The 26,312-nt window shown below is 50.6% G+C and overlaps 1 protein-coding gene across 4 annotated transcripts in view; it reads right to left on the reverse strand.

Moving 5' to 3' along the window:
• Window positions 1-217: 217 nt before the first annotated feature.
• sptbn2 (spectrin, beta, non-erythrocytic 2) overlaps window positions 218-26,312 on the reverse strand; it is a 376,681-nt gene continuing 350,586 nt past the window's right edge. For 3 of the 4 annotated variants that reach the window (XM_070868166.1, XM_070868167.1, XM_070868168.1), the window contains 7 exons: window positions 23,529-23,680; window positions 21,469-21,541; window positions 20,763-20,819; window positions 15,086-15,300; window positions 12,505-12,678; window positions 10,117-10,159; window positions 218-6,480 (listed from right to left, as the gene is read on the reverse strand). In XM_070868166.1, the coding sequence (XP_070724267.1) occupies window positions 6,262-6,480; window positions 10,117-10,159; window positions 12,505-12,678; window positions 15,086-15,300; window positions 20,763-20,819; window positions 21,469-21,541; window positions 23,529-23,680 (933 nt within the window). In that variant the 3' untranslated portion in view covers window positions 218-6,261. The remainder of the gene's footprint in view (window positions 6,481-10,116; window positions 10,160-12,504; window positions 12,679-15,085; window positions 15,301-20,762; window positions 20,820-21,468; window positions 21,542-23,528; window positions 23,681-26,312) is intronic. The other variant, XM_070868170.1, reaches the window with a different exon arrangement.

Raw genomic sequence — 26,312 nt, forward strand, 5'->3', positions numbered from 1 at the left:
AGGAGGGGGTCACTGGATAGCGACAGCAGAAAAATCCTAGCCCAAAGGGACTGAGGCGAACTGCAGCGCACCTCGCTCCATCTTGCCCGAGATCAGAAATCAAACCTCCTTGCCCGTGATTGAGTCATCGGGGACACTGCCTTACTTCTAACGCAGCACATTAACATTTACAACAGCTCTCTGAGACTCAAACACCGAGGAACCAAGGCACTGGGAGAACAGTTTTAAATGCACTCTTTATTTGCAGTACAATAAGAATCCAGTAAATAGAGAGATTATAATATTCCAAACCAGAACTTCAAAATGGGAACACCAAGACCACTCCATTCATTAGTAAGCCTTTAAGGGAACATTTTGAACAACCCGCTAGCGGCCAGGTTGTTAGCCAAGCCTGTGCTGTGGACTGTCGGATCATTCCTTCCCTCACGTACCCGTGTATACGCTCGATGGCTTTCACTTCTCTCACTATTACGCTTTAGTCGTGATGGTTCAGTGGCTGATGATGCCACCGTGCACCCGAGTCACAACCAACAATAGTCGCTGACTCCCCTTCACTGTTGCCCGCTTTGGTTGGAAGAAGCCACTGACAGTAATTTATCAAATGAGTTGGTGCCTGAGCAAACATTTCCATCACACTACATTTTTTTTAATTTTGGGGGCTGAATTTTGTGCTCATTAATCTGAGGGATCAGAATCCCAGCATCGACATTTCCACTCTACACTGTCCCCATCAAAAACTCCCAGGGCAGGTACAGCACGGGGTTAGATACAGAGTAAAGCTCCCTCTACACTGTCCCATCAAACACTCCCAGGGCAGGTACAGGGGGTTAGATACAGAGTAAAGCTCCCTCTACACTGTCCCCATCAAAAACTCCCAGGGCAGGTACAGCACGGGGTTAGATACAGAGTAAAGCTCCCTCTACACTGTCCCATCAAACACTCCCAGGGCAGGTACAGCACGGGGTTAGATACAGAGTAAAGCTCCCTCTACACTGTCCCATCAAACACTCCCAGGGCAGGTACAGGGGGGTTAGATACAGAGTAAAGCTCCCTCTACACTGTCCCATCAAACACTCCCAGGGCAGGTACAGGGGGTTAGATACAGAGTAAAGCTCCCTCTACACTGTCCCCATCAAACACTCCCAGGGCAGGTACAGCACGGGGTTAGATACAGAGTAAAGCTCCCTCTACACTGTCCCATCAAATACTCCCAGGGCAGGTACAGGGGGTTAGATACAGAGTAAAGCTCCCTCTACACTGTCCCCATCAAACACTCCCAGGGCAGGTACAGAGGGTTAGATACAGAGTAAAGCTCCCTCTACACTGTCCCATCAAACACTCCCAGCGCAGGTACAACACGGGGTTAGATACAGAGTAACGCTCCCTCTACACTGTCCCATCAAACACTCCCAGCGCAGGTACAGCACGGGGTTAGATACAGAGTAAACATTCCAAATTGAAAAAAACATTCTCTGGACCAAAGCATCATTTGGACCTCCCGTACCAGCTATTCCTGCTTCTATTGGCAACTTCTATTGGCAAGGAATACCGCCTCACAAGATAGGCCATTCCTTGCCAAAGTGTTAAAGCTGACCAACATAAATAGTTGTGGGGACCCGTGTAGATTTAGTTTGCCATTTTTGGGGATAATATTCCTGCTGGCAACTCTATGGATCGACCCGATTACTATACTATTGGGATAGGGTGAAACATTGATCCAAAGCCGAATGCAATCTTATCACAAGCGAAAATGCACAGCAGGGAAGTCAGCTTCTGAAGGAGGAACGACAGATTAACACTGTCTTTTTTATTGACACTGTCTGACCCGCTGTGCATTTTCTGCTTTTATCCCAAATCTCCAGCAATTGCAACTTGACATCGTTACCCAGTTTTATTCATGTTCACTCCCAATTCTTCCTAACGTTATTATCCCATGCTTAAATCCCGTATCAATATTCAAAGTCAGTTTATAAACCATTCCCCAACATACACAGCCTCCACACATTAAGCATTGTAAAAACCATTTGAAAGCATATAATGTCCTTATAACTGTTGCAGATAGGTTGGAAATTATTAAAAGGCTCTGGCTGCTGGCAGCTATCTGATGCTACTTTCTCTCGAGAGTCGCGTTCTCTCATTTCCTTCCTCCTCGCCTCATTTTGTGGAGGCATTGACTCCTTACTAGGGTGCTGCTCCATAGGCACCGAGCGTTTTCCAGTACCTAATGCAAGTGGAGACTCTGCATGTACTCAAATCAGCGAGCGTCGGCAGACTATTTGACTGATTCTGTCCACAAGACACATGTTTTGCCAGCAGCAGTCAGTGGCTAGTGAGCTCTGGCTGATTTCCCCTACTCCCTCGCCCTGGTCTGAATCTTAGCTTTGAAGACAAGGGTTATGGGGAGAGGGCAGGGAAGTGGAGTTGAGGCCAAGATCAGATCAGCCATGTTCTGTATTGAATGGCGGAGCAGGCTCGAGGAGCCAGACGGCCTACTCCTCCATTTCTTATGTAGGATTGGCTGGACTCTTGCGCGCACAGGATCAGGGGGCTGTGATCCCTATGCTCGAGGGCGTTAATTTGCAAGAACTGCTCTGAGCTTTAAATTCCTCAATTGAAAAGGCTGTGCTGAGTTTTGATAATTCAACGCTGTGCAAAGCTGCTCGAGACACAGAAGCTCCGAGGGAGACCTCGGCCCTTTTGTTACACAAACCACCTTGAATGCGCTGCTAGTGTTTCCATATAGCTACTCGCGACTCCCATTTTCCCCCATGTAGAAAATGCAGTTACATTTAAATGCAGTGCCGAGGCACAAGGACATTTTTAGCTTTATTTTCCAAAGCAAAAAAAAAAGATTTAAACAAGAGGAACGACTCCTCTTGCAGAAGTGATTTCAAGCATTAGTTGCTCAGACAGGCTAGGCAGCACAACCTGAAGAGTTAAACCGTACGTCACTATTGCAATGGCTGTGTTGGCAGAGTGGGGGTGGCATTGTATAAGAATAATCTGATTGGTGGAATCATCATTAAAACGGCCTGTTGGCACTGGATGCACCAAGTCTGGATACTAGTGGCATCCCAATAGCACTGGATTCACCAAGTCTGGATACTATTGGCACTATAATGGCACTGGGTTAACACGTCTGAAATGGTTCCTTTCGGAAAGTAATGGGTGAATACTTCGGACTGAGCCACAGTATCATTTGTTGCAAGGATTGAAACTGACGTGCTTTCCTCATGTATCATTCAGGTATTTGCTATTATCTCATTATTTCCCCCCCCCCAAAAAAAGGATTTCCTGCTTTCCGCTCCGGATCCCCTATTTTATGAGAGCAGAGAAATGTCCTCACCAAGGATTTCAGCGCAACGCCGACTGGTGGGACTGTGAAAATTGCCGTGTCCTCTTGAAGTGTGCGAGACACCCAGCTGTACAATTCTACATTGCTTCTTTCCAAACCCGAGCTGTTTGGCACTAGGAAAATGTGTGTCACTGGTGAATGAGAACAACGAGGGCATGAGTCGAGAGTACTGCACAAGAAGTGCGTCACACGTGTATTGGCTTCGGGTCCAAATGTTCTCATACCGCATTTGTGCCAGCACACCGAACAAGGTCAGTAAACGCCGATAATTACCCACTGTTTCTTTGCTCCAACGGAGAGTGAGAATCCAGCCGCCTCTTGCCTATACCAAATGGCGTGTGTCACATGGTAAAAGGTAACCACCGGCAAGTCTGTGGCAACATGTCCGTCGGAATCGCGATCAGGGAACGGTGGGAAACACAAGAGAACGTCTGCATGCTGCCGAGGTGCCTTGAGACTACAGTCTGGCCCCCCGCTGACCACGATATCTGTTTCTACCATTTCTCTCCCGAGTCTCTGTGTGCTGTAGGTGTCTTGGTGCATGACCAGGCAATCGCTCTTTAGTTCCAGCTTTAAAAATTATTTTAAATGGAACTTGTGTGTGAAAGAACTCATCAAAAAAAAGCTGTACTCTGATATTTATCGATAATAATGTTCAAATCCAACATCCCCGGGCGTTTCCTGTTCAAAAGATTGAACTTCTTGTCCCGGTTTTTGAGTAACGTTTAGTGTCAACAATGGCCCGTCACAATTGGGGTCTCCCTCTAGTGGAGCCTCTCTGTCTGTCTCCAGCAGTAGTTTTTGGTACTCAAACCTAAAATCTCCTCCTTGCTGCTGCAGCCTCTCTTTGAAGTTCCTTCAAGTTCTCAACTTTTGGAACCATTTTTTTTTAAACTAAGACTTACCACGATTGATTTTTAATATCAGATCGACTTTTGCGTCCTTCAACTTTATGCCTTTCATTTTCTATCTTCATCTTTTATATTTCAAGTCACACCACGGGGCTTTTACTAGTGTCAAGTCCCAGCACCCATTTAAAAACACTTTTGGTAACTCAACTCAACTAGACGGATTTTGGGCTTGGCCAACAGTAGGATAGCAAGCGTTCTGTAGCGTGCCACCCGGCTGTGGCAACAGCTTACCACAAAACCTGTCCATCTCACCTCTCCTCCTTCAAAAGCCTTCTCATCAAGTACCTGTCGTACCATTCGCTCACCTCCCCCAACGTCCCTCCTACCTGCTGCTGGCTGCCTACCGGTCGGTCCCTCCCGCAAAGCTCAGCGGGACCTTTCCTAATCGTGAGAGGCGCTAGGTAGCTCGGAGCTTGGCGCAAAGAGGCAGCGTCTGAGGCGTTTGCAGCACAGAAAAGAAACGACAAGAGTTAGTGGGACCAGAGGTGAATTTAAAACTTTTTGTTTCTTTAATGGAAGTTAACGCAAGGTTTTAACCTAATGTTAAAATGTTCAGAACTGAGCCGAGCGAGTAGAATTCCTCTGGAGGGGAGAGGCCGGCCCACCTCCTAACAAACAGCAATACAAGACCAACCATTAGTGTACACTCACTCCAACACCTCCGGCGGCACATTCTATAATGTGGTCTACACCAAGCTATGGAGGCTTCGTCTAGTTTTAACTCGGCACTGAGTGGCAGCTGCTGTGGCCTGTAAAGGTCGAAGGGTGCTTATATTGGAAATAAAACTTAAAAGCTATTAAAAGGAGGAAAAAAAACCCAAGTTGAATTAGTCTACAATTTTCACTACAACCACTTAAGTAAATAGAATATTTTGACAAGTTCTGTAACGTGTGTGTGTGTGTGTGCTTTCCTTTGAAGCAATAATCCATTTCAACACCTGATGCAGCACAGGCCTGCGAGAGAGAAAGAAAGTTTGGCAAGTTGGGAGATCTATTCACATCGAGAGTGGATTTGCTTTTTATCGGGTCAGTGCTGCGGGACACCCGCGGAGGGAGGAGTGGCCAACACATGCTGCCAAACCGTCTTAACACAGACAAAGGAAAAGCATCTAAAAGCAGGTCGAATGCTCTCTCCAGCCCCTCCTCCCCCGCCCCGCCCGTTCTGCATCCTTTGAAGCACATCTCGGTTTTCAATAAATACACAAATATTTCAATGTTGTGTTTACCCCACTTTAGACGTTAGCTAACTGTATGTGTCCCTGCTCCCCATTACTTGCACTCTGGTTAAGTGGGGAGGGGGTGAAATGGAGGGGTGGTGGCGGTAGGGAGGGAGCGAAGATACGAGGGGAAAAAAAATTAAATGGCACCAAGTGAGATAGGAGATGACTATTTGCTGGTTGCTTGTGAAATACGTATTTCCAACTTTTTTGTCTCATTTTGCAGCCGTTCAGACAAGACAGCCACCACTCTGCCCGGCCGAGCTGGGAAAAGAGACAAGTTAAGCGTAAGCTTCTGCCTGGAGGCCCCGTTAATCTTTCAAACCGTGAGCAGCCCACAGAGCCATCTTGTCACATTTCAAACCATCGGAAAAGCCAGCCAAGGCACCCAACACACACAGCTCAGCCGACAGAATTTACACTTCGGTGCTGGTAAAAGCACGGCAGGACTCTGGCAGTCTCTCTCTCTCTCTCTCTCGATCCCTCTCTCGACTACGTTAAGTAATCGAGAATAATCTCTCGTGGTTCTTGAATCGGTTCTTTAGAAATGTCCCACTAACCATTCCTGAAGTGTTGGCGTTTTGTTTTCCCCATTGATAAAATTGAGTTTGTTTTTGTTTAAATTCCCCCCCCTCCCTCCCCCCCCACCATGCCCCGGGAATGTCAGGCAGAGTCATTCGGAAAAACAAGCTGGAATCGACTGGAATGACGTGCGAAGTGTGGAACGCGTGGTGACCTTTTTTAGACTTTTAAACTTTGCAGCTTTGGAATTCATGTTCTATTTTTTCTTGAAGAAGCTGAACCTCTTCTCTCGGTCTTTGTCCTTGCCGTCCTTGTCCCGTCGCAGGGTGACAGTCTCGCCGCTGTTGGGAGAGATGGGGGGCATCGTCATGGCGCGGGTCAGGCCCTGCGGGCTGACGGGATAGCGGTCCTCCTGATTGGTGGAGCTGGTAGAGATCGACGTGGAGATCCCATCGATCCAGCTGCTCATTTCGGCCTGCAAAACACATCTGGGTAAGTACACACAATCCCTTTCCACCCGCGCTGACCCAATGTTCTCCACCCTCTCCCGACAATACAATTACATGGATGGTAGCGCACCCAAGCACGCCTTGTCTATGTGTGAGGATAGATAGTGAATGTCAGCAGGTTATTTGACCATGGCTGACTCGCCAGTGCAGCACTGAGGGAGCGCCGCACTGTCGGAGGGGCAGTACTGAGGGAGTGCCGCACTGTCGGAGGGGCAGTACTGAGGGAGTGCCGCACTGTCGGAGGGGCAGCGCTGAGGGAGCGCCGCACTGTCGGAGGGGCAGCGCTGAGGGAGCGCCGCACTGTCGGAGGGGCAGTGCTGAGGGAGCGCCGCACTGTCGGAGGGGCAGTGCTGAGGGAGCGCCGCACTGTCGGAGGGGCAGCGCCGCACTGTCGGAGGGGCAGCGCTGAGGGAGCGCCGCACTGTCGGAGGGGCAGCGCTGAGGGAGCGCCGCACTGTCGGAGGGGCAGCGCTGAGGGAGCGCCGCACTGTCGGAGGGGCAGCGCTGAGGGAGCGCCGCACTGTCGGAGGGGCAGCGCTGAGGGAGCGCCGCACTGTCGGAGGGGCAGCGCTGAGGGAGCGCCGCACTGTCGGAGGGGCAGCGCTGAGGGAGCGCCGCACTGTCGGAGGGGCAGTGCTGAGGGAGCGCTGCAGTGTCGGAGGTGCCGTGTTTCGAATGAAATGTTAAACCGAGGCCCCGTCTGCTCTCTCAGGTGGATGTAAAAGATCCCATGGCACTATTTCAAAGAAGAGCAGGGGAATTATCTCCGGTGTCCTGGGGCCAATATTTATCCTTCAATCAACACCACTAAAAAAAACATGATCTAGTTATCACATTGCTGTTTGTGGAAGCTTGCTGTGCGAAAATTGGCTGCTGCGTTTCCTACATTACAACTGTGACTACACTTCAAAAAGTACTAAATTGGATGCAAAGCACTTTGAGACGTCCAGTGGTCATGAAAGGCGCTATATAAATGCAATTCTTTCTTTCTGTGGGGCTCATCACGGCAGAGCCCAACCCTGAATTTACCCAACAGCCATTCACCTCCAACAGGAATCACTGGATAGTGATCAGGAGCAGCAACCCTGACTCGCTCATTCATTTCCTAGCCCAAGGGGTTAGGTTAATTGTGGTGCCCCAAATGTTGTTCTGGTTGAGAGTAGCTAATTCAACACAGATCGGGAATTCACCCTGGAGCGTCCTGCTCTGTATGGCTTGGTGCAAGAACCAGGAGAGGCAATTGCCAACTGAGCTGGTGGAACAGGCTGCATGGCCAGGCACTGAAACCTATACAGGGGAACAGATCTAAACATCAAGCACAGAACTCGGCAATGCTGTAGGATGCCAGTCATAGAAACATAGAAAATAGGTTTAGGAGTAGGCCATACGGCCCTTCGAGCCTGCACCGCCATTCAATGAGTTCATGGCTGAACATGCAACTTCAGTATCCCATTCCCGCTTTCTCGCCATACCCCTTGATCCCCCTAATAGTAAGGACTTCATCTAACTCCTTTTTGAATATATTTAGTGAATTGGCCTCAACAACTTTTTGTGGTAGAGAATTTCACAGGTTCACCACTCTCTGGGTGAAGAAGTTTCTCCTCATCTCGGTCCTAAATGGCTTACCCCTTATCCTTAGACTGTGTCCCCTGGTTCTGAACTTCACATTTAGGTAGACTACCCTTCCCCTTTAAATGGCACACGAGGCTCACCATCACTTTTGATCATATCAGACACCCAGTGTCAACATTAAGCACTCACAAAGTCAGGTACACAAGTTCAAAATCCCACCACGGCAGCTAGTGTCAGTAATGGTGACCATCACACTACCGGATTGTCGTAAAAACCCATCTGGTTCACTAATGTCCTTTAATCTCTACTCGGAACTCCCTCACGGCAAACGAGCCCCAGGTGGGCAGAGGAAACGTTACAGGGACCACCCTCAAAGCCTCCGTGATAAAGTGCAACATCCCCACCGACACCTGGGAGTCCCTGTCCAAAGACCAGTCTGCCCTAAGCGGAGGAAGTGCATCTGGGAGGGCGCTGAGCACCTCGAGTCTCGCCGCCGAGAGCGTGCAGAAATCAAGCGCAGGCAGCGGAAGGAGCGTGCGGCAAACCTGTCCCACCCTCCCCTTCCCTCAACCACTGTCTGTCCCACCTGTGACAGGGATTGTGGTTCCCGTATTGGACTATTCAGCCACCTAAGGACTCATTTTAAGAGTGGAAGCAAGTCTTACTTCCGAGGGACTGTCTATGATGACGATTAGGAAAGGAAATATGCCGTCCTTACCTGGTCTGGCCGATACGTGACTCCAGACCCACAGCAATGTGACTGACTCTTAACTGCCCTCTGAAATGGTGGTTCACCACCACCTTCTCACAGGCAATTGGGGGACGGGCAATAAATGCCAGCCTTGCCAACGACGCCCACATCCAATGAATGAATTCATTTAAAAAAAGGTTAAATGCAGAGTAAAGATTTATTCGCTGTGCCCCAACTAAGGACCTCAGCCCAATCCTACATCAGTACGACATTTCCCATCCCCATCATCCTGTGACCTCCGAGATAGATCCTCAAATAATAGTGGATATGGGCCACACCTGGAGTACTGTGTACAGTTCTAGTCTCCTTACCCAAGGAGAGACATAATTGCCGTAGAGGGAGTGCACCTGGGATGGGGGGATTTCCCTGGGAGGAGATTGATCAGACTACGCCTATATTCTCTAGAGCTTAGAAGAATGTGATCTCATTGAAACATATAAAATTCTAAAGAGGCTTGACAGGGTAGATGTTTCCTCTAGCTGAGAAGTCTAGAACCAGGGGTCACAGTCTCAGGATAAGGGGTCGGCCAATTAAGACCGAGATGAGGAGGAATTTCTTCACTCAGAGGGTTGTGAAACTTTGGAATTCTCTGCCCCAGAGGGCTATGGAGGCTCAGTCGTTGAATTTATTCAAGACAGAGATAGATCATTTCTTGGGAATTAAGGGAAATGGGGATAGTGCGGAAAGGTGGAGTTGAGGTAGAAGATCAGTTATGGTCTTGCTGAATATCGGAGCAGGTTCAAGGGGGACAAATGGCCGAGTCCAGCTCCTATTTCTTATGTTCTTATACCTACCAGGAACTTGACTGATTCCACCCAAAAACTCATTTCATATAGAATCCCTACCGAAAAGGTCTTAGTGGCCACAGGTGGCTTCCCTTCCATCAGTCTGAGTTGGATTTGAACCCAGGATCCCGAGGTAAAATGTTAGCGTCTGATCTAGTGCACAACCCAGCCCCCAAGGGAAAGGGATAACAAATCTTCATCCTTTCTGCAGAGTAACTGTGTAGTGCTTGTGTGTATTCAGCAGGGTGAAAATTAGACAGGCCTGGGTCTCTGCCGTGTAACTGTGCAGTGTTCCTGCGTATTCAGGGTTTACATAAGAAATAGGAGCAGGAGTCGGCCATTCGGCCCCTCAAGCCTGCTCCGCCATTCAGTAAGATCACGGCTGATCTGATCCTGGCCTCAACTCCATTTCCCTGCCCGCTCCCCATAACCCTCGACTCCCCTTTCAATAATCGGCAGCGTTTTCATCAAAATCGCAAGTAGTTGACACTTACATCATCCTTGGCCTGGAACAGGAACTCCTTCCCTTCGCTGAGCCTGTGAGCAAAAATACACTGACTGAGCAATCATTATCGCACAAACAGCGATGATACGATGATTCAATCAAAGCTTTCACCCTGGAGTAACGCTTTGCCAGATTACGGCTGACGCACTGACACTGACTCACTTCAGTATGTTTAGAGTTAAGGGTGAGGGCAGCCCAGCAAGTGTAGAGGCTTTTTTCCATAACTTTTTTTTCTCGTAACAATTTTCCCATTTCACCACATAATAGAACCATTATAAATCGCTGGTTCGGCCCCAAGCTGGAGAATTGTGTCCACTTCTGGGCACTGTACTTTAGGAAGGATGTTGAGGCCTTAGAGAGGGTGCGGAGGAGATTTGCTAGAATGGTCCCGGGGATGCGTTCCTTCGGTTATGTGGAGAGACTGGAAAAGCTGGGGTTGTTCTCCTTAGAGCAGAGACTCGATAGAGGTGTTCAAAATCGTGAAGGGTTTTGATAGAGTAAATAAGGAGAACCAGTTTCCAGAGGCAGGAGGGTCGGTGACCAGAAGGACACAGATTTAAGGTAATCGGCAAAAGAACCAGAGAGGGAGATGAGAATAGGTTTTTTAAAAACGCAGCAGGAGTAAGGGGAATACAATCTGACCCGTATGATTCCTGTACGCTGCCCGCCATGTATGCACCTGTGAGCATGCTCACAGGTGTGTAGAGTTGTTGCACCCTGTGCGGAGGGGAGCGGGCAGGTCGGAGGGCCTCCTCGGGGGAACTGCTCCTGGGCCTGGCCATGGGGGCCATTAACAGGTCTAGGCAGCGGGCAGTCAAGGGGGTCGTTCAGCCCGAGTGCCTGCCTCTCTTCCACGGTTACATCTGAGCCAGGGTGTCCACCGGTACGCTCGCGGCCTTCCGCGAGAGGTGGGCGCCAGAGGGACTGGAGTGCATCATCACCCCCGGGAACAGAAGTTTAATTTAATTTGGCAAAGTTCCCAGTCAGTTTGTAAATTTGAGGGTTCGAGCGACCTTACCAAAAGAGGGCACTTGATTTAAAGTTATTTTTAAACAGTTGTAGAGCTGTTGCATGGTGAGTGGCTCAGCCAGTCACGTGATGTCCACAAGACTCAATAAAACCCCAGCCAGTTGGGCCATCCACGATGGGGTATGCAGTTGTGAGCCTGGTGGATGAACTGGTAATGTGTCGTGTGATTGTTAAACCTTTGCTAATAAACAAACTCCTCCTTAATAGCAATGAATGAATGCTATGAATTCTTAAGCAAAGAACCCATGAAGCAAACACATTACATTGCCAAACTATTATAGCTACAGTGACCCAACGATTCTGGACTCTATTTGTTTGACGGCCCATTCACTTGTATCGGTGTGACTCTGACCTAATGGTGTGGGTTCGACCTCCGCCAATGTACTGGGGTTTCAGTGCATACTCGAGGCAGACGCCCAGTGTAGTCAGGGCCGGATTAAGGGCCTGATGGGTCTGGGGCAAATTGATCCAAATGGGCCGATAGTTATGTTTGTTCATGTTCATTAGATGACGTATATGATTCTGATTCCGAGTATGGAAACACAGGCCAGTATAAATAACAAATAACAATGAAAGCATATATTCTGTATCAAGTCAGTATATATTCTGGTTCTGGTAACAGTGCAATACTAGATTCCTATACATATATGCAAATTTTTCTCAATAACGTGAAATAAAATAGGCTAGTATGTATTCTGTTCTGTCAACAGGTATATTAGTGTATATAGGTACTTCTGTATATTGGTACTTCTGTATATCGGTACATTAGTGTATATAGGTACTTCTGTATATAGGTACATTAGTGTATATAGGTACTTCTGTATATTGGTACATTAGTGTATATCGGTAATTCTGTATATCGGTACATTAGTGTATATTGGTACATTAGTGTATATTGGTACTTCTGTATATCGGTACATTAGTGTATATAGGTACTTCTGTATATCGGTACTTCAGTATATCCGTACATTAGTGTATATCGGTACATTAGTGTATATAGGTACTTCTGTATATCGGTACTTCTGTATATCGGTACGTTGGTGTATACAGGTACTTCTGTATATGGGTATAAACAAGTGCATCTATTTTCCTCGGTCTTGTTTTTCCTCTTATTGTCTATTCTATTCGGCCTATTTGGGAGGCCTTATATTTTTCTTCCTACATTTATTTGGTGGGGCTGTGTTCTTTGGTGGGTCTGGGGCTGCAGCTCCCTCCGCCCCATGGTTAATCCACCCCTGGGTGTAGTAATAAGTCGCAGGTACATACCAGTGTTTGTACGTGCCACTGTGCAATACTGAGGGGAAGCAGTGCGCTGTGTTATGGGGACAAGGTATGAGGTGAAGCTTACTTGAGTTTGAAGACGCTTTTTCTCTTCTTGTAATCATGTGCCACCTCGCACGTGGCGTCTGTCAGGCTGACCGGAACCTCTCCGTGGTACGGGATGCCCATGCTCGCGTTCTTGGAATCCTTATAAAAACCGAGGCTTCTGTTCCTCAACACACAGTACACGTTCTGCCATGACCTGCAGGTGGAGCAACACAGCAGTTAGGACGACTGGTTCATGTGCATCAGGTTAGAGCAGCGCTTGCCTGCGCTAGCCAACAGGTAATTTAAAATATATCTGGCACTGCTTGCCCAGCGGGGAGCTTGGTGATATACCAGGGATATATGCTGCAAACTGCACGCTGGAGAGGGAGGGTCTTTATGGGTGCTTGATACTGCAAGGGGGATGGAGTATAAAAGTAGGGAAGTCCTGCTACAACTGTACAGGGCGTTTATCAGACCACACCTGGAGTACTGCGTGCAGGTTACAGATCTCTTTATTTAAGGAGGGATATACTTGCAGTTCAGAGAAGGTTCACTAGGTTGATTCCCAAGATGAAGGGGTTGTCTTATGAAGAAAGGTTGAGCAGGTTGGGACTGTACTCGTGGAGTTTAGAAGAATGAGAGGTGATTTTATTGCAACGTATAAGATTCTGAGGGGGCTTGACAGGGTAGATGCAGAGAGGATGTTTCCCCTCGTGGGGGAATCTAGAACTAGGGGGCATAGTTTCAGATAAGCGGTCGCCCATTTAGAACTGAGATGAGGAGGAATTTCTTCTTTCAGAGGGTTGTGAATCTTTGGAATTCTCTGCCCCAGAGAGCTGTGGAGGCCGGGTCATTGAATATATTTAAGGTAGAGATTGTGTGTGTGAGGTGTGAGATGTGAGTGAGTGAGTGTGAGTGCGAGTGAGGAGTGTGAGTGCGTGAGAGTGAGCGTGAGACTGTGCGTGAGAGTGCGATTTTTGGACTATAAGGGACTCCCAAGGTTATGGGGAGCGGGCAGGGAAGTGGAGTTGAGGCCAAGATCAGATCAGCCATGATCTTATTGAATGGCGGAGCAGGTTTGAGGGGCCAGATGGCCGACTCCTGCTCCTTCTTATGTTCTTATGATAGCCATGTAACTGACGGGAGGAGGAAGGGTGGTGGGGGGGGTGTTAAGAGTCTGTGTAGATATCTGCTGTGTGCACGCATGCGTTGGACGTATGTTTGAATCCAGGTGGGTAATTACACACGCAGCCATGATCATATTGAATGGTGGAACATGCTCGAGGGGCCGTATGGCCTGCTCCTGCTCCTAATCCTTATGTTCTCGTTATATAAATTCAAGTTGCTATTAAATAACTGTTTCAAAGAGCCATGTTGGAGTCTTCTATAGTGTATGATGTGTTATAGACTGGGATATCTTAAGTGCCTTTCTTTTAAGAAGGCTGTGACAATAGAGGCTGTGTTATATTGATTAACAGAGTGACTCCTGCCAATGAACCAGAAGCATTCTGTGCATAACTATCAGGTCCCACATTTCCACCACAACAGATGGAGGATGTGAAGTAGTACTGAAGCACATCACTAATAAGAGTTTCATTAATGAGGCTAGCTTGGGTAAAATGCTACTGGTGAATTTACAGCTGTCTCAAAGGACAAACAACTTTGAACAATAAACTCTCGGTTCAAATTTTGTTTAAAATCAACAGAATTCCGCTTCTTTATTCCTCATTTTGGGAAGCCCGGCGACAACAAACAAAGGCACTGGCACTGTGCATGCGCACCTACTTCCTGGTCGTTGGCCGCAGTCGTGTCGATTCATTAATTCGAGAGGCTGCAGTATTTCACAATGCCATAGTTGGTGAAAGGTTGTGGTATGTCAGAATGTCAGTGAATGTGAGGGCCATGTATCAGTGCGTTGTAGTGTCTGCGATATATCATAAGGAATAGGAGCAGGAGCAGGCCACTCGGCCCCTCGAGCCTGCTCCGCCATTCAATAAGATCAGGGCTGATCTGATCTTGGCCTCAACTCCACTTCCCCGCCCACTCCCCATAACCCTCGACTCCCTTATCTTTCACAAATCTATCTCCACCTTAAATATATTCAATGACATCCTCCACAGCTCTCTGGGGCAGAGAATTACAAAGATTCACGACCCTCTGAGAAGAAATTCCTCCTCATTTCTGTCTTAAATGGGCGACCCCTTATTCTGAAACTATGCCCCCTAGTTCTAGATTCCCCCACAAGGGGAAACATCCTCTCTGTATCTACCCTGTCGAGCCCCCTCAGAATCTTACATGTTTCAATAAGATCACCTCTCATTCTTCTAAACTCCAATGAGTATAGGCCCAACTTGCTCAACCTTTCTTCATATGACAACCCCTACATAGCAGACTGCGGCACTGAGTGACGGGCTACGTTATATTACTATCGTAGTGAGCTGTAGGTACACTAAGTAGGACATTGATGACACTGGTCGGGTTTAGGAAAGCACAGGGAATATGCTGCTCACTGGTTTGCTTTCTCTCCCCGATCATTCCTGGCGAGTCTGCTATACATTGCAACTGTCCGATACACAAGTGCTTGTGCGCGGCAGTTGAATTTTCTGCCACCAGCCTCTTACCTGCTCGACGCTTTCTTGTTGTGCGACTCCCACTCGTGTTTGCGACACAAAATTCCTTCCAGTTGCACCGTGGCGGCGTCCTGTGCCTTGCTGAGCATGGTGCTGACAGAGCCCGGGTGCGGAGAGGACTGCGGGGTCTTCCGGGCGGGACTGTGGTCCTTCTTCGATTCTGTTGCAGTGCTCGTCCCATTAATGGGTTCCGATGGTTCGGAGACCTGGGGGAGAATCGCAGAAATTGACAGCATGGAAGGAGGCCATTTCGGCCCATGGTGTCCACACCGGCCAACAGATAGCTATCTGGCCCAATCCCACTTTCCAGCTCTCGGTCCGCAGCCCTGTAGGTTATAGCACTTCAAGCGCACATCCAAATACTTTTTAAATGTGGTGAGGGTTTCTGCCTCTACCACCCTTTCAGGCAGAGTTCCAGACTCCCACCACCCTCTGGGTGAAAACATTTCCCCTCAAATCCCCTCTAAACCTCTTACCAATGACTTTAAATCTATGCCTCTGGTTGTTGACCCCTCTGCTAAGGGAAATAGGTCCTTCCTATCCACTCTATCTAGGCCCCTCTTAATTTTATACACCTCAATCAGGTCTCCCCTCAGCCTCATCTGTTCCAAAGAAAACAAACCCAGCCTATCCAATCTTTCCTGGATGGCCTGATGTCGCCTGAGAGCGCCAAAAACATTACAGCCGGTATTAGAGGCACTTCAATCATCAAAATTCTACTGCGGTTTCCCGGTTACTGATCTAACTGTGAGGATAATATAGCGTTATCGTCTTTCAGTGAATTAAAAAAACATTTATTTCACAACCATCAGTGATCCGCCATTAAATACACAAGAGAAATCTGAAAGAAGACATCATGCCATCCAGGCTCAGCTAATCCTTTGCTAGGATAGCTTACATTGCAAATGATTTATTACTCTTAATTTGTTTCATGTGAATTTTGTGCTCATCAGGATGTGTGATGTTAATATCGGGGAATGCAACAGTCAATGTCAAACAATCCCAGGGCAGGTACAGCACGGGGTTAGATACAGAGTAAAGCTCCCTCTACACTGTCCCATCAAACACACCCAGGGCAGGTACAGCACGGGGTTAGATACAGAGTAAAGCTCCCTCTACACTGTCCCATCAAACACTCCCAGGGCAGGTACAGCACGGGGTTAGATACAGAGTAAAGCTCCCTCTACACTGTCCCATCAAACACTCCCAGGGCAGGTACAGCACGGGGTTAGATACAGAGTAAAGCTCCCTCTACACTGTCCCATCAAACACACCCAGGGCAGGTACAGCACGGGGTTAGATACAGAGTAAAGCTCCCTCTACACTGTCCCATTAAACACTCCCAGGGCAGGTACAGCACCTACTAGCCGTTTTCCATTGCCCACACTATTTCTAGCCTCAGTGAGATTATCACTTCGTGGCAAACAACAAACTGAGTTCAGACTGATTGAGGGTTGTGATCATTCCTGCCATCATTCCTGACATTCATTGTCTAATCTCAAAAAGGATGAATGTCAAGATATTGAACTCACCCCAGCAAGAGTCGGCATCTTCAGGAGGGGGGCAGTAAGCGGACAACATAAGAAATAGAAGCAGGAGTAGGCCATACGGCCCCTTGAGTCTGCTCCGCCATTTAATAAGATCATGGTTGATCCGATCATGGACACAGCTCTACTTCCCTGCCCGCTCCCCATAACCCCTTATCGGCTAAGAAACTGTCTATTTCTGTCTTAAATTTATTCAATGTCCCATCTTCCACAGCTCTCTGAGGCAGCAAATTCCACAGATTTACAACCCTCAGAAAAGAAATTTCTCCTCATCTCTGTTTTAAATGTAGGAATTGAATTGCTGCCTGGCCAAGTGCTTCATTGTATTACAGGTAACTCTTCTGGAAAAATATGTGCTTTAAAAAGGGATGAAACCATGCCTTCCTTAACATGGGTGCTCGTGCCTGATTTTGCGAGAATGGCAATTTGAGGGTTGAGCTGGGTTTGAGGCCCAAGAGTTGGTGCACCGATGTTTGCAGCTCAGATGTCTGGACTGGCTAAAGTTTGCGGCACTAATCGAAGCTACAGGCGTGAAATGTGTGTGTTGTGCAGGCTGGGTGTCCCCTGGGCTCAATTGGCTCCGGTGGCAAGAAAACTTCATGCTGCGGTGAGCTATTGTGGAGGTTGTATATAACTCGCCCCGCAGAAATTCTGGCACGGTAGCACAGCGATTATGTTACTGGGCCGGTACTGCAGAGGCCGAGACGAATGATCCGGAGACCAAGAGTTCAAATCCCACCACCGCAGCTGGGGAATTTAAACTTCAGTGAATTAAATAATTCTGGAATAAAAAGCTACGATCAGTAATGGTGATCGTGGAACTATTGGATTGTTGGGAAAAAACTATCTGGTTCACTTTCGGGGAGGAAATCTGCCGCCCTTACCCGGTCTGGCTGATATGTGACTCCAGACCCACAGCAATGCAGTTGACTCTTCGCTGCCCCTCTGAAATGGCCCAGCGAGCCACCTAGTTGTACCAAACCGCTACAAAGAACAGCGGTTCAAGGCGGCGGCTCACCACCAACTTCTCAAGGGCAATTCGAGATGGGCAATAAATTGCTGGGCTTTGTCCGCGACTCCCACATCCCGTTGAAGAATAAATTGTGAAACAGCTTCTGTTATGAAGAGAGCCGGTGACAACAGATCACTTCTGACATCTCCAGGTCCGTGCAGACGGCCCATAACGTGGGCGCCGAGAGGTATGACCAGAACCCCTCAGATGGTCGTTGCATCTGCATTGGCTGGCCCCTCAGGAATTCCTTCCTCCTCATCTAAATCGTACACTGTGCCAGAACCCCACCCCAAGAGAAATGCCAGCCTGTACACTTTTTTGGTGCGATGTAAATGCCAGCAGCAAAAAAGAATAATGAAGGAAAGTACTGTCAGGAAAACAAAACACACACAAAAATTGAGGAAGAAGAAACAGTAAATGTTGCATGCAGAAAAATCTAATTGCAAACTTTCCAAAAGCAATCTCCCTCTTTGAAGCATACTTGCGCAGGCTGGGCCCTAGGATAATCTACATAGCCATTTATATGGGCGAGATGCACGCATGTCATAAAGGGACCCAAATGCAACAAACCGCACAATTGCCCGGCGGGGCAATACAACGCACCGTGGATTGGGAGGAAGCAATGCCGCGATCGGTTGCTACTCCCCCCCCCCCCGGCGAGGCTCTGTTCGGCTGGCGGAGTGTCCATCAACCCCACTCGCCTGCAGTGGCTCGGGACAGTGACTCGACATGGGTTTGTCGGTTTCACCAGTGGCTCAGTGGGTAGCACTCTTGCCTCGGAGTCAGAAAGTTGTGGGTTCAAGTCCCGCTCCAGGGACTTGAGCACAAAATCTAGGCTGACACTCCAGTGCAGTACTGAGGGAGTGCTGCACTGTCGGAGGCACAGTACTGAAGGAGCACCGCACTGTCGGAGGGGCAGTACTGAGGGAGCACTAAACTGTCGGAGGTGCCGTCTTTCGGATGAGACGTTAAACCGAGGCCCCGTCTGCTCTCTCAGGTGGATGTAAAAGATCCCATGGCTCTATTTAAAGAAGAGCAGGGGAGTTATCTCCGGTGTCCTGGGGCCAATTTATCCCTCAATCAACAAAATAAAAAACAGATGATCTGGTCATTATCACATTGCTGTGTGTAGAAATTGGTGTGAGCCCTTTGGCTGCCGCGTTTCCCACATTACAACAGTGACTACACTCCAAAAGTACTTCATTGTCTGTAAAGCACTTTGAGATGTCTGGTAGTTGTGAAAGGTGCTTTATAAATACGTCTTTTTTTCCCCCACTGGCTGAGATCGCCACCTGGTGGACATGAAGGAAACTACTGTGGGACACTCAGGACTGGTTAAAACAGAAAATGCTTTAAAAAAAAATTACAGCAGTTCTGTTAGTGTCTGAATAAAGAAAAATAACTAGCGAATCTCCCGAGGGGTTTCTCCTAGTAAGTTGGATTTGTAGATGACAGGAAACGTGTGATTCCGCTGCTAAGGTGGGACCTGGAAGGTCACAAGAGTCGATTGCACATTTCGAGGTCACTCGGAGGGCAAGGTCCTTTTTGGTACACCTTGAGGTCGAGCAGAGTGATATTTTTTTTGCTGATCGTTTCAGGCCAGATTTTTTTTTTAAAATACGGTGGAGTCCAGAACAAGGGGGCGAAACCTTAAAATTAGAGCCAGGCTGTTCAGGGCTGATGTCAGGAAGCACTTCTTCTCACAAAGAGCCGTGGGAATCGGGAACTCTCTCCCCCACAAAGCTGCAGAGGCCAGGGGTCAATTGGAAATGTCAAAACTGAGATGGCTATTTGTTCGGCAAGGGGATTAAGGGTTACAGAACCGAGGCAGGTAGATTGGGTTAAGATACGGATCAGCCGTGATTTCATTAAATGGCGGAACAGGCTCGAAGGTCCGATCCCGTACCTAAGAAATGATTGGTTTTATAAGACTGCTTTGCATCCAAGAACGTATACAGTGACTCAAAAGTTTTGTACAGACTAATAGATGTAACCTGGCTCTGCTCATGGTGAGCGAAAGGATACGTGGTTTTATGACAATATGGGTATTCGGTTATGTAACGTACAAAGCATCATCAGGGCCACTGATTTTCCTCAACACTCCCCTCGCCTTTGGTCCATTTATTTCCTGTCCCTGTAAGTCCTGCTTTACTTTGAGCCAGGCAACAAAGAACGTAAAAACTAGGAGCAGGAGTAGGCCATTCAGCCCCTCAAGCCTGCTCCGCCATTCAATAAGATCATGGCTGATCTGCCTCAACTCCATTCTCCTGCTCCATCTCCATATCCCTCGATTCCCTTAATATCCAATCTATCGATCTCGGTCTTGAATATACTCTACCACTGAGACTCCACAGCCCTCTGGGGTAGAGAATTCCAAAGTGAGACAGCAAGTGCAAAACGGTGGCAGGACTTCGGTAATATCACGAGTAAACTTCCTGTGGCACTGCGTACGGGGAGTCAAGTGTACGCCCAGTGGAAGTGGGGGTTAGAGGGCATGACATAAATAGACCAGACGCCATTCAGTCCCCCCTTTTAAACTCATCCATTCTGTCTTAACTTTCTCATTTCAGTGATAAATTCCCATGTCCACATTTATAATGGAAACTGCCACTGATGATTCACCTTTATTGAGGAGGGGGGGGGGACTGTAATAAATGCCTGACAAGCACACCTGCCCAACGCCCCCCTTGCCTTCATCTCACCCCATCTGTATAACCCTCTATTCCTTTCTCCCTCATGTGTTTATCCAGCCTCCCCTTAAATGCATCCATACTATTCGCCTCAACCCCTCCCTGCGGCAGCGAGTTCCACATTCTCACCCCGCTCTGGGTAAAGAAGTTTCTCCTGAATTCCCTATTGGGTTTATTGGTGACTGTCTGATATTGATGACCCCTAGTTCTGGTCTCGCACGCCCATCAACACTACCTCTACCGTATCAAATCCCTTTTTATCATTTTTAAAAGACCTCTATCAGGTCACCCTCGGTATTTTTCCGAGAGTTAAAAGGCCCAGCCCGTTCAGTCTCTCATAAGATCAAACTTGTGGAGTAGAGATAAAGGTAAAACAGAAAGCCAGGAAGACAAGAAGCAAGGAAGCAGAAAGCACTTACTGTCACAGTCACAGGTGATGATACACCATCTCTCAATTGTCTGAAATCTTCTGACGGCTGAAAGAACGGAGTAACACCCATTATAACCAAGGAACCAGTGCAATATGAAATTAGAAAACTCCTTCCCGGAGCCCGCCAGATGAAGGTTGTGTTTTATATTAGCAAAACAACAGAATAGTCCAGCTGGGTACAGGCCTACCACACATTTGGCCACCTTGATACAATGAGCATCAACCTCAGGGTTTAACTTTGTATCTCGATGTTTCATCACTGGAGTTGTGTGTGGTAAAACAATCCCAAGGACCTTCACAGCAGTTACCAGACAAAATATGCCACCAAGCCACATAAAGGGATAGTAGGACAGGGTAGGTTTTAAGGAGCGACTTAAAGGAGGAGAGGCAGAGAGGTTTAGGCAGGGAGTTCCAGAGCTTGGGGCCCAGGCAGCTGAAGGTACGGCCACCGATGGTGGAGCGATTAAAATCAGGGGATGCGCAACAGGCCGGAAATGGAGGAGGCCAGAGATCTAGGAGGAAGTTACAGAGATATGGAGGAGGCGAAGCCATGGAGGGTGCCTCCATGCGCTGCTGAGTACAGGGGTCCCAATCGCACAAACTGCAAACCCATGTCGCCTACAGCTCCCCACTGCTGCCTCTTGTGGGCAGCGGGTCCCACCGAGCGACTCGCAGAGCGCGGCACTGTGACTGACCTGCGGCGACTCCATGTCCGAGTGAACTCCGTTCTGAGCGATGGGCTCCAGGTGATTAACCATCTCACCTTCCCTAAAAACAGCAAAAAAATTAAATTAATGACAGGAAACCATTAAAACGACTGCTGGCAAAACAGACCCATGGTTTTTAGCTGCTGTGATATAAAACCCTCCCGCTCCTCGGCCTCTTTACAAAATGAATGGTCGTCGGGGCAGACAGCCCACTCTCATACTTTAAGGAGGCACATGATTCACCCACTGGTTTGAAGAAGAACCTCCTTCCCCCTACCAGGTAATTTCATAGGGAAGGCTCCCAGCTGACAAGACAGAATAGAATTCCATGCCATGGGCTTAGATTCAAACCCGAGTCGCAGAGATTAAAAGGAGACCAGAAACGCTAAGGCACTATTAAGAGGTCAGGAAGGGAGGGGCCATGTCCATGAAGCAGACAGGAGCTGCTAATACACTGCGACGGACACAGGCCTGGGAGCAAGTTGCCTCCCTGGCCTCCTCGACAAACTGATGTATTGCGTAGGGGAAGCAAAGGTGGGACATGATCTTATTGAATAGTGGTGCAGGCTCGAAGGGCCGAATGGCCTACTCCTGCACCAACTTTCTATCTTTCTATGAGAAGATACACAATTAAATGATCCCTTAACAGAGTGTGACAATTACCACATTACACCCAACATGCATATATCTACTTTAACCCCAGAGAACAACTTGTATTTTTAAAGCACCTTTAACATAGTGCAACATCCCAAGGTCCTTCACAGGAGTATCGACATTAATAAATTGACACTGAGCTGCTATGAAGAGATTGGGGCAGGTGACCAAAAGCTTGATTAAAGAGGCAGGTTTTAAGGAGCGTCTTGAAGAAGGAAAGAGAGGTAGGGGGCGGAGAGGTATCGGCAGGGAGTTCCAGAGCTTAGGGCCCAGGTAACAAAAGGCACGGCCACCGATGGTTGACCGATTATAATCAGGGATGCTCAGGAGGGCAGAATTAGAGGAGCGCAGACATCTCGTGGGGTTGTGGGGCTGGAGGGGGTTACAGAGATAGGGAGGGGCGAGGGCCATGGAGGGATTTGTAAACAAGGATGAGAATTTTGAAACTGAGGCGTTGCTTAACCGGGAGCCAATGTAGGTCAGCGAGCACAGGGGGTGATGGGTGAGCGGGACATGGTGCGAGTTAGGACACGGGGCAGTGAGCACAGGGGGTGATGGGTGAGTGGGACTCGGTGTGAGTTAGGACACGGGGCAGCGAGCACAGGGGGTGATGGGTGAGTGGGACTCGGTGTGAGTTAGGACACGGGGCAGCGAGCACAGAGGGTGATGGGTGAGCGGGACTCGGTGCAAGTTAGGACACGGAGCAGGGAGCACAGGGGGTGATGGGTGAGCGGGACTGGGTGCGAGTTAAGACACGGGGCAGCGAGCACAGGGGGTGATGGGTGAGTAGGACTCGGTGCGAGTTAGGACACGGGGCAGTGAGCACAGGGGGTGATGGGTGAGTGGGACTGGGTGCGAGTTAGGACACGGGACAGGGAGCACAGGGGGTGATGGGTGAGCGGGACTCGGTGCGAGTTAGGACACGGGGCAGCCGAGTTTTGGATCACCTCTAGTTGAATGTGGGAGGCCGGCCAGAAGAGGCACCAGAGGCAGTCCTGCAAAAGATCCGGCATCGGTGCACGGCGCAAGGCACATGAACCAGGTCGGAAAGGTCACTTTCGCAGGTACCTTTGTCAGTAGAGGTCAGTGGGCACTTGCAACAGGACAACCTCAGATCCTGGTTGTGGATTGCTCAGCTTTCAGCCTGCCAGCAGAGGGCAGCAACGGACTTTCACCATCGCTGCCCGACCGGATCTTCCCCGGACCCCGGCAGCAGTCGAGACCCAAGTGACAAAGTGGCGACTGCTTTTTAAACTTAACAGCACATACACTTGTCCTGTTACTTTAAAGGTGCAGTCACAGCTTCGCAGCAACGGTGCAGGTTGCAAACCTTTGGCAAGGGACAGTCCCTTGGTCACGTGATGGCTAACGGCACGACTGGTGGGTGTTATTACCGTGACAGTTCGTTCTGCTGTGCCCGACTCCTGGTCTCCGGGCTGTCCTCTGCAGTCACGGAGACGCGCGGTGTGGGCGGCGAGGGTGGCGGCGGGGGCTTTCGCTTCCTCTCCTCCTCCTCCTGTATGCGGCGAATCTCGTGCTGCTCCAGCTGCAACAAAGGATGGCACGCTAAGGCGTCATTCTCACTAAAACAAAGACATCCAAGTACCGCCGATGAACATGACTTGGAACGCACGCGCACCAGACAGCTTGCAAAATGTCCCAGCAAATAAGAACAGTTCCATGTACATGTTAGTGTCAGCCGTGGCTCGGTGGGTAGCACTCTCACCTCTGAGTCAGAAGGTTGTGGGTTCAAGTCTAACTCCAGGGACATGAGCACATAAATCCAGGCTGACACTCCCAGTGCAGTACTGAGGAGCGCCGCACTGTCGGAGGGGCAGTACTGAGGGAGCCCCGCACTGTCGGAGGGGCAGTGCTGAGGGAGCGCCGCACTGTCGGAGGGGCAGTGCTGAGGGAGCGCCGCACTGTCGGAGGGGCAGTGCTGAGGGAGCCCCGCACTGTCGGAGGGGCAGTACTGAGGGAGCCCCGCACTGTGGGAGGGGCGGTACTGAGGGAGCCCCGCACTGTCGGAGGGGCAGGACTGAGGGAGCGCCGCACTGTCGGAGGGGCAGTGCTGAGGGAGCGCCGCACTGTCGGAGGGGCGGTACTGAGGGAGCGCCGCACTGTCGGAGGGGCAGGACTGAGGGAGCGCCGCACTGTCGGAGGGGCGGGACTGAGGGAGTGCCGCACTGTCGGAGGGGCTGTACTGAGGGAGCGCCGCACTGTCGGGGGGGCAGTACTGAGGGAGCGCCGCACTGTCGGAGGGGCAGTACTGAGGGAGCGCCGCACTGTCGGAGGGGCAGTGCTGAGGGAGCGCCGCACTGTCGGAGGGGCAGCACTGAGGGAGCGCCGCACTGTCTGAGGGGCAGTACTGAGGGAGCGCCGCACTGTCTGAGGGGCAGTGCTGAGGGAGCGCCGCACTGTCGGAGGGGCAGTACTGAGGGAGCTTGTCGGAGGTGCAGTGCTGAGGGAGTGCCGCACTGTCGGAGGGGCAGTACTGAGGGAGTGCCGCACTGTCGGAGGGGCAGTGCTGAGGGAGGGCCGCACTGTCGGAGGTGCAGTGCTGAGGGAGCCCCGCACTGTCGGAGGGGCAGTGCTGAGGGAGCGCCACACTGTCGGAGGGGCAGTACTGAGGGAGCGCCGCACTGTCGGAGGGGCAGTACTGAGGGAGCGCCGCACTGTCGGAGGGGCAGTGCTGAGGGAGCGCCGCACTGTCGGAGGGGCAGTACTGAGGGAGCTTGTCGGAGGTGCAGTGCTGAGGGAGTGCCGCACTGTCGGAGGGGCAGTACTGAGGGAGTGCCGCACTGTCGGAGGGGCAGTGCTGAGGGAGGGCCGCACTGTCGGAGGTGCAGTGCTGAGGGAGCCCCGCACTGTGGGAGGGACAGTACTGAGGGAGCCCCGCACTGTCGGAGGGGCAGGACTGAGGGAGCGCCGCACTGTCGGAGGGGCAGTGCTGAGGGAGCGCCGCACTGTCGGAGGGGCGGTACTGAGGGAGCGCCGCACTGTCTGAGGGGCAGTACTGAGGGAGCGCCGCACTGTCGGGGGAGCGCCGCACTGTCGGAGGGGCAGTACTGAGGGAGCGCCGCACTGTCGGGGGAGCGCCGCACTGTCGGAGGGGCAGTACTGAGGGAGCGCCGCACTGTCGGAGGGGCAGTACTGAGGGAGCGCCGCACTGTCGGAGGGGCAGTGCTGAGGGAGCGCCGCACTGTCGGAGGGGCAGTACTGAGGGAGCGCCGCACTGTCTGAGGGGCAGTACTGAGGGAGCGCCGCACTGTCTGAGGGGCAGTGCTGAGGGAGCGCCGCACTGTCGGAGGGGCAGTGCTGAGGGAGCGCCGCACTGTCGGAGGGGCAGTGCTGAGGGAGCGCCGCACTGTCGGAGGGGCAGTGCTGAGGGAGCGCCGCACTGTCGGAGGGGCAGTGCTGAGGGAGCGCCGCACTGTCGGAGGGGCAGTGCTGAGGGAGCGCCGCACTGTCGGAGGGGCGGTATTGAGGGAGCGCCGCACTGTCGGAGGGGCAGTGCTGAGGGAGCGCCACACTGTCGGAGGGGCAGTACTGAGGGAGCGCCGCACTGTCGGAGGGGCAGTACTGAGGGAGCGCCGCACTGTCGGAGGGGCAGTGCTGAGGGAGCGCCGCACTGTCGGAGGGGCAGTACTGAGGGAGCTTGTCGGAGGTGCAGTGCTGAGGGAGTGCCGCACTGTCGGAGGGGCAGTACTGAGGGAGTGCCGCACTGTCGGAGGGGCAGTGCTGAGGGAGGGCCGCACTGTCGGAGGTGCAGTGCTGAGGGAGCGCCGCACTGTCGGAGGGGCAGTACTGAGGGAGCGCCGCACTGTCGGAGGGGCAGTACTGAGGGAGTGCCGCACTGTCGGACGGGCAGTACTGAGGGAGCGCCGCACTGTCGGAGGCGCAGTGCTGAGGGAGCGCCGCACTGTCGGAGGCGCAGTGCTGAGGGAGCGCCGCACTGTCGGAGGGGCAGTACCGAGGGAGCGCCGCACTGTCGGAGGGGCAGTACTGAGGGAGTGCCGCACTGTCGGTGGGGCAGTGCTGAGGGAGTGCCGCACTGTCGGAGGGGCCATCTTTCAGATGAGACATTAAACCGAGGCGCCGCCTGCTCTCTCAGGTAGACATAAAAGATCCCACGGCAGTATTTCGAAGAGCAGGAGAGTTTTCCCCGGCCAATACTT

The sequence above is a fragment of the Pristiophorus japonicus genome, chromosome 27 (assembly GCF_044704955.1).
Source record: "Pristiophorus japonicus isolate sPriJap1 chromosome 27, sPriJap1.hap1, whole genome shotgun sequence".
Taxonomy (NCBI): Eukaryota; Metazoa; Chordata; class Chondrichthyes; family Pristiophoridae; genus Pristiophorus; species Pristiophorus japonicus.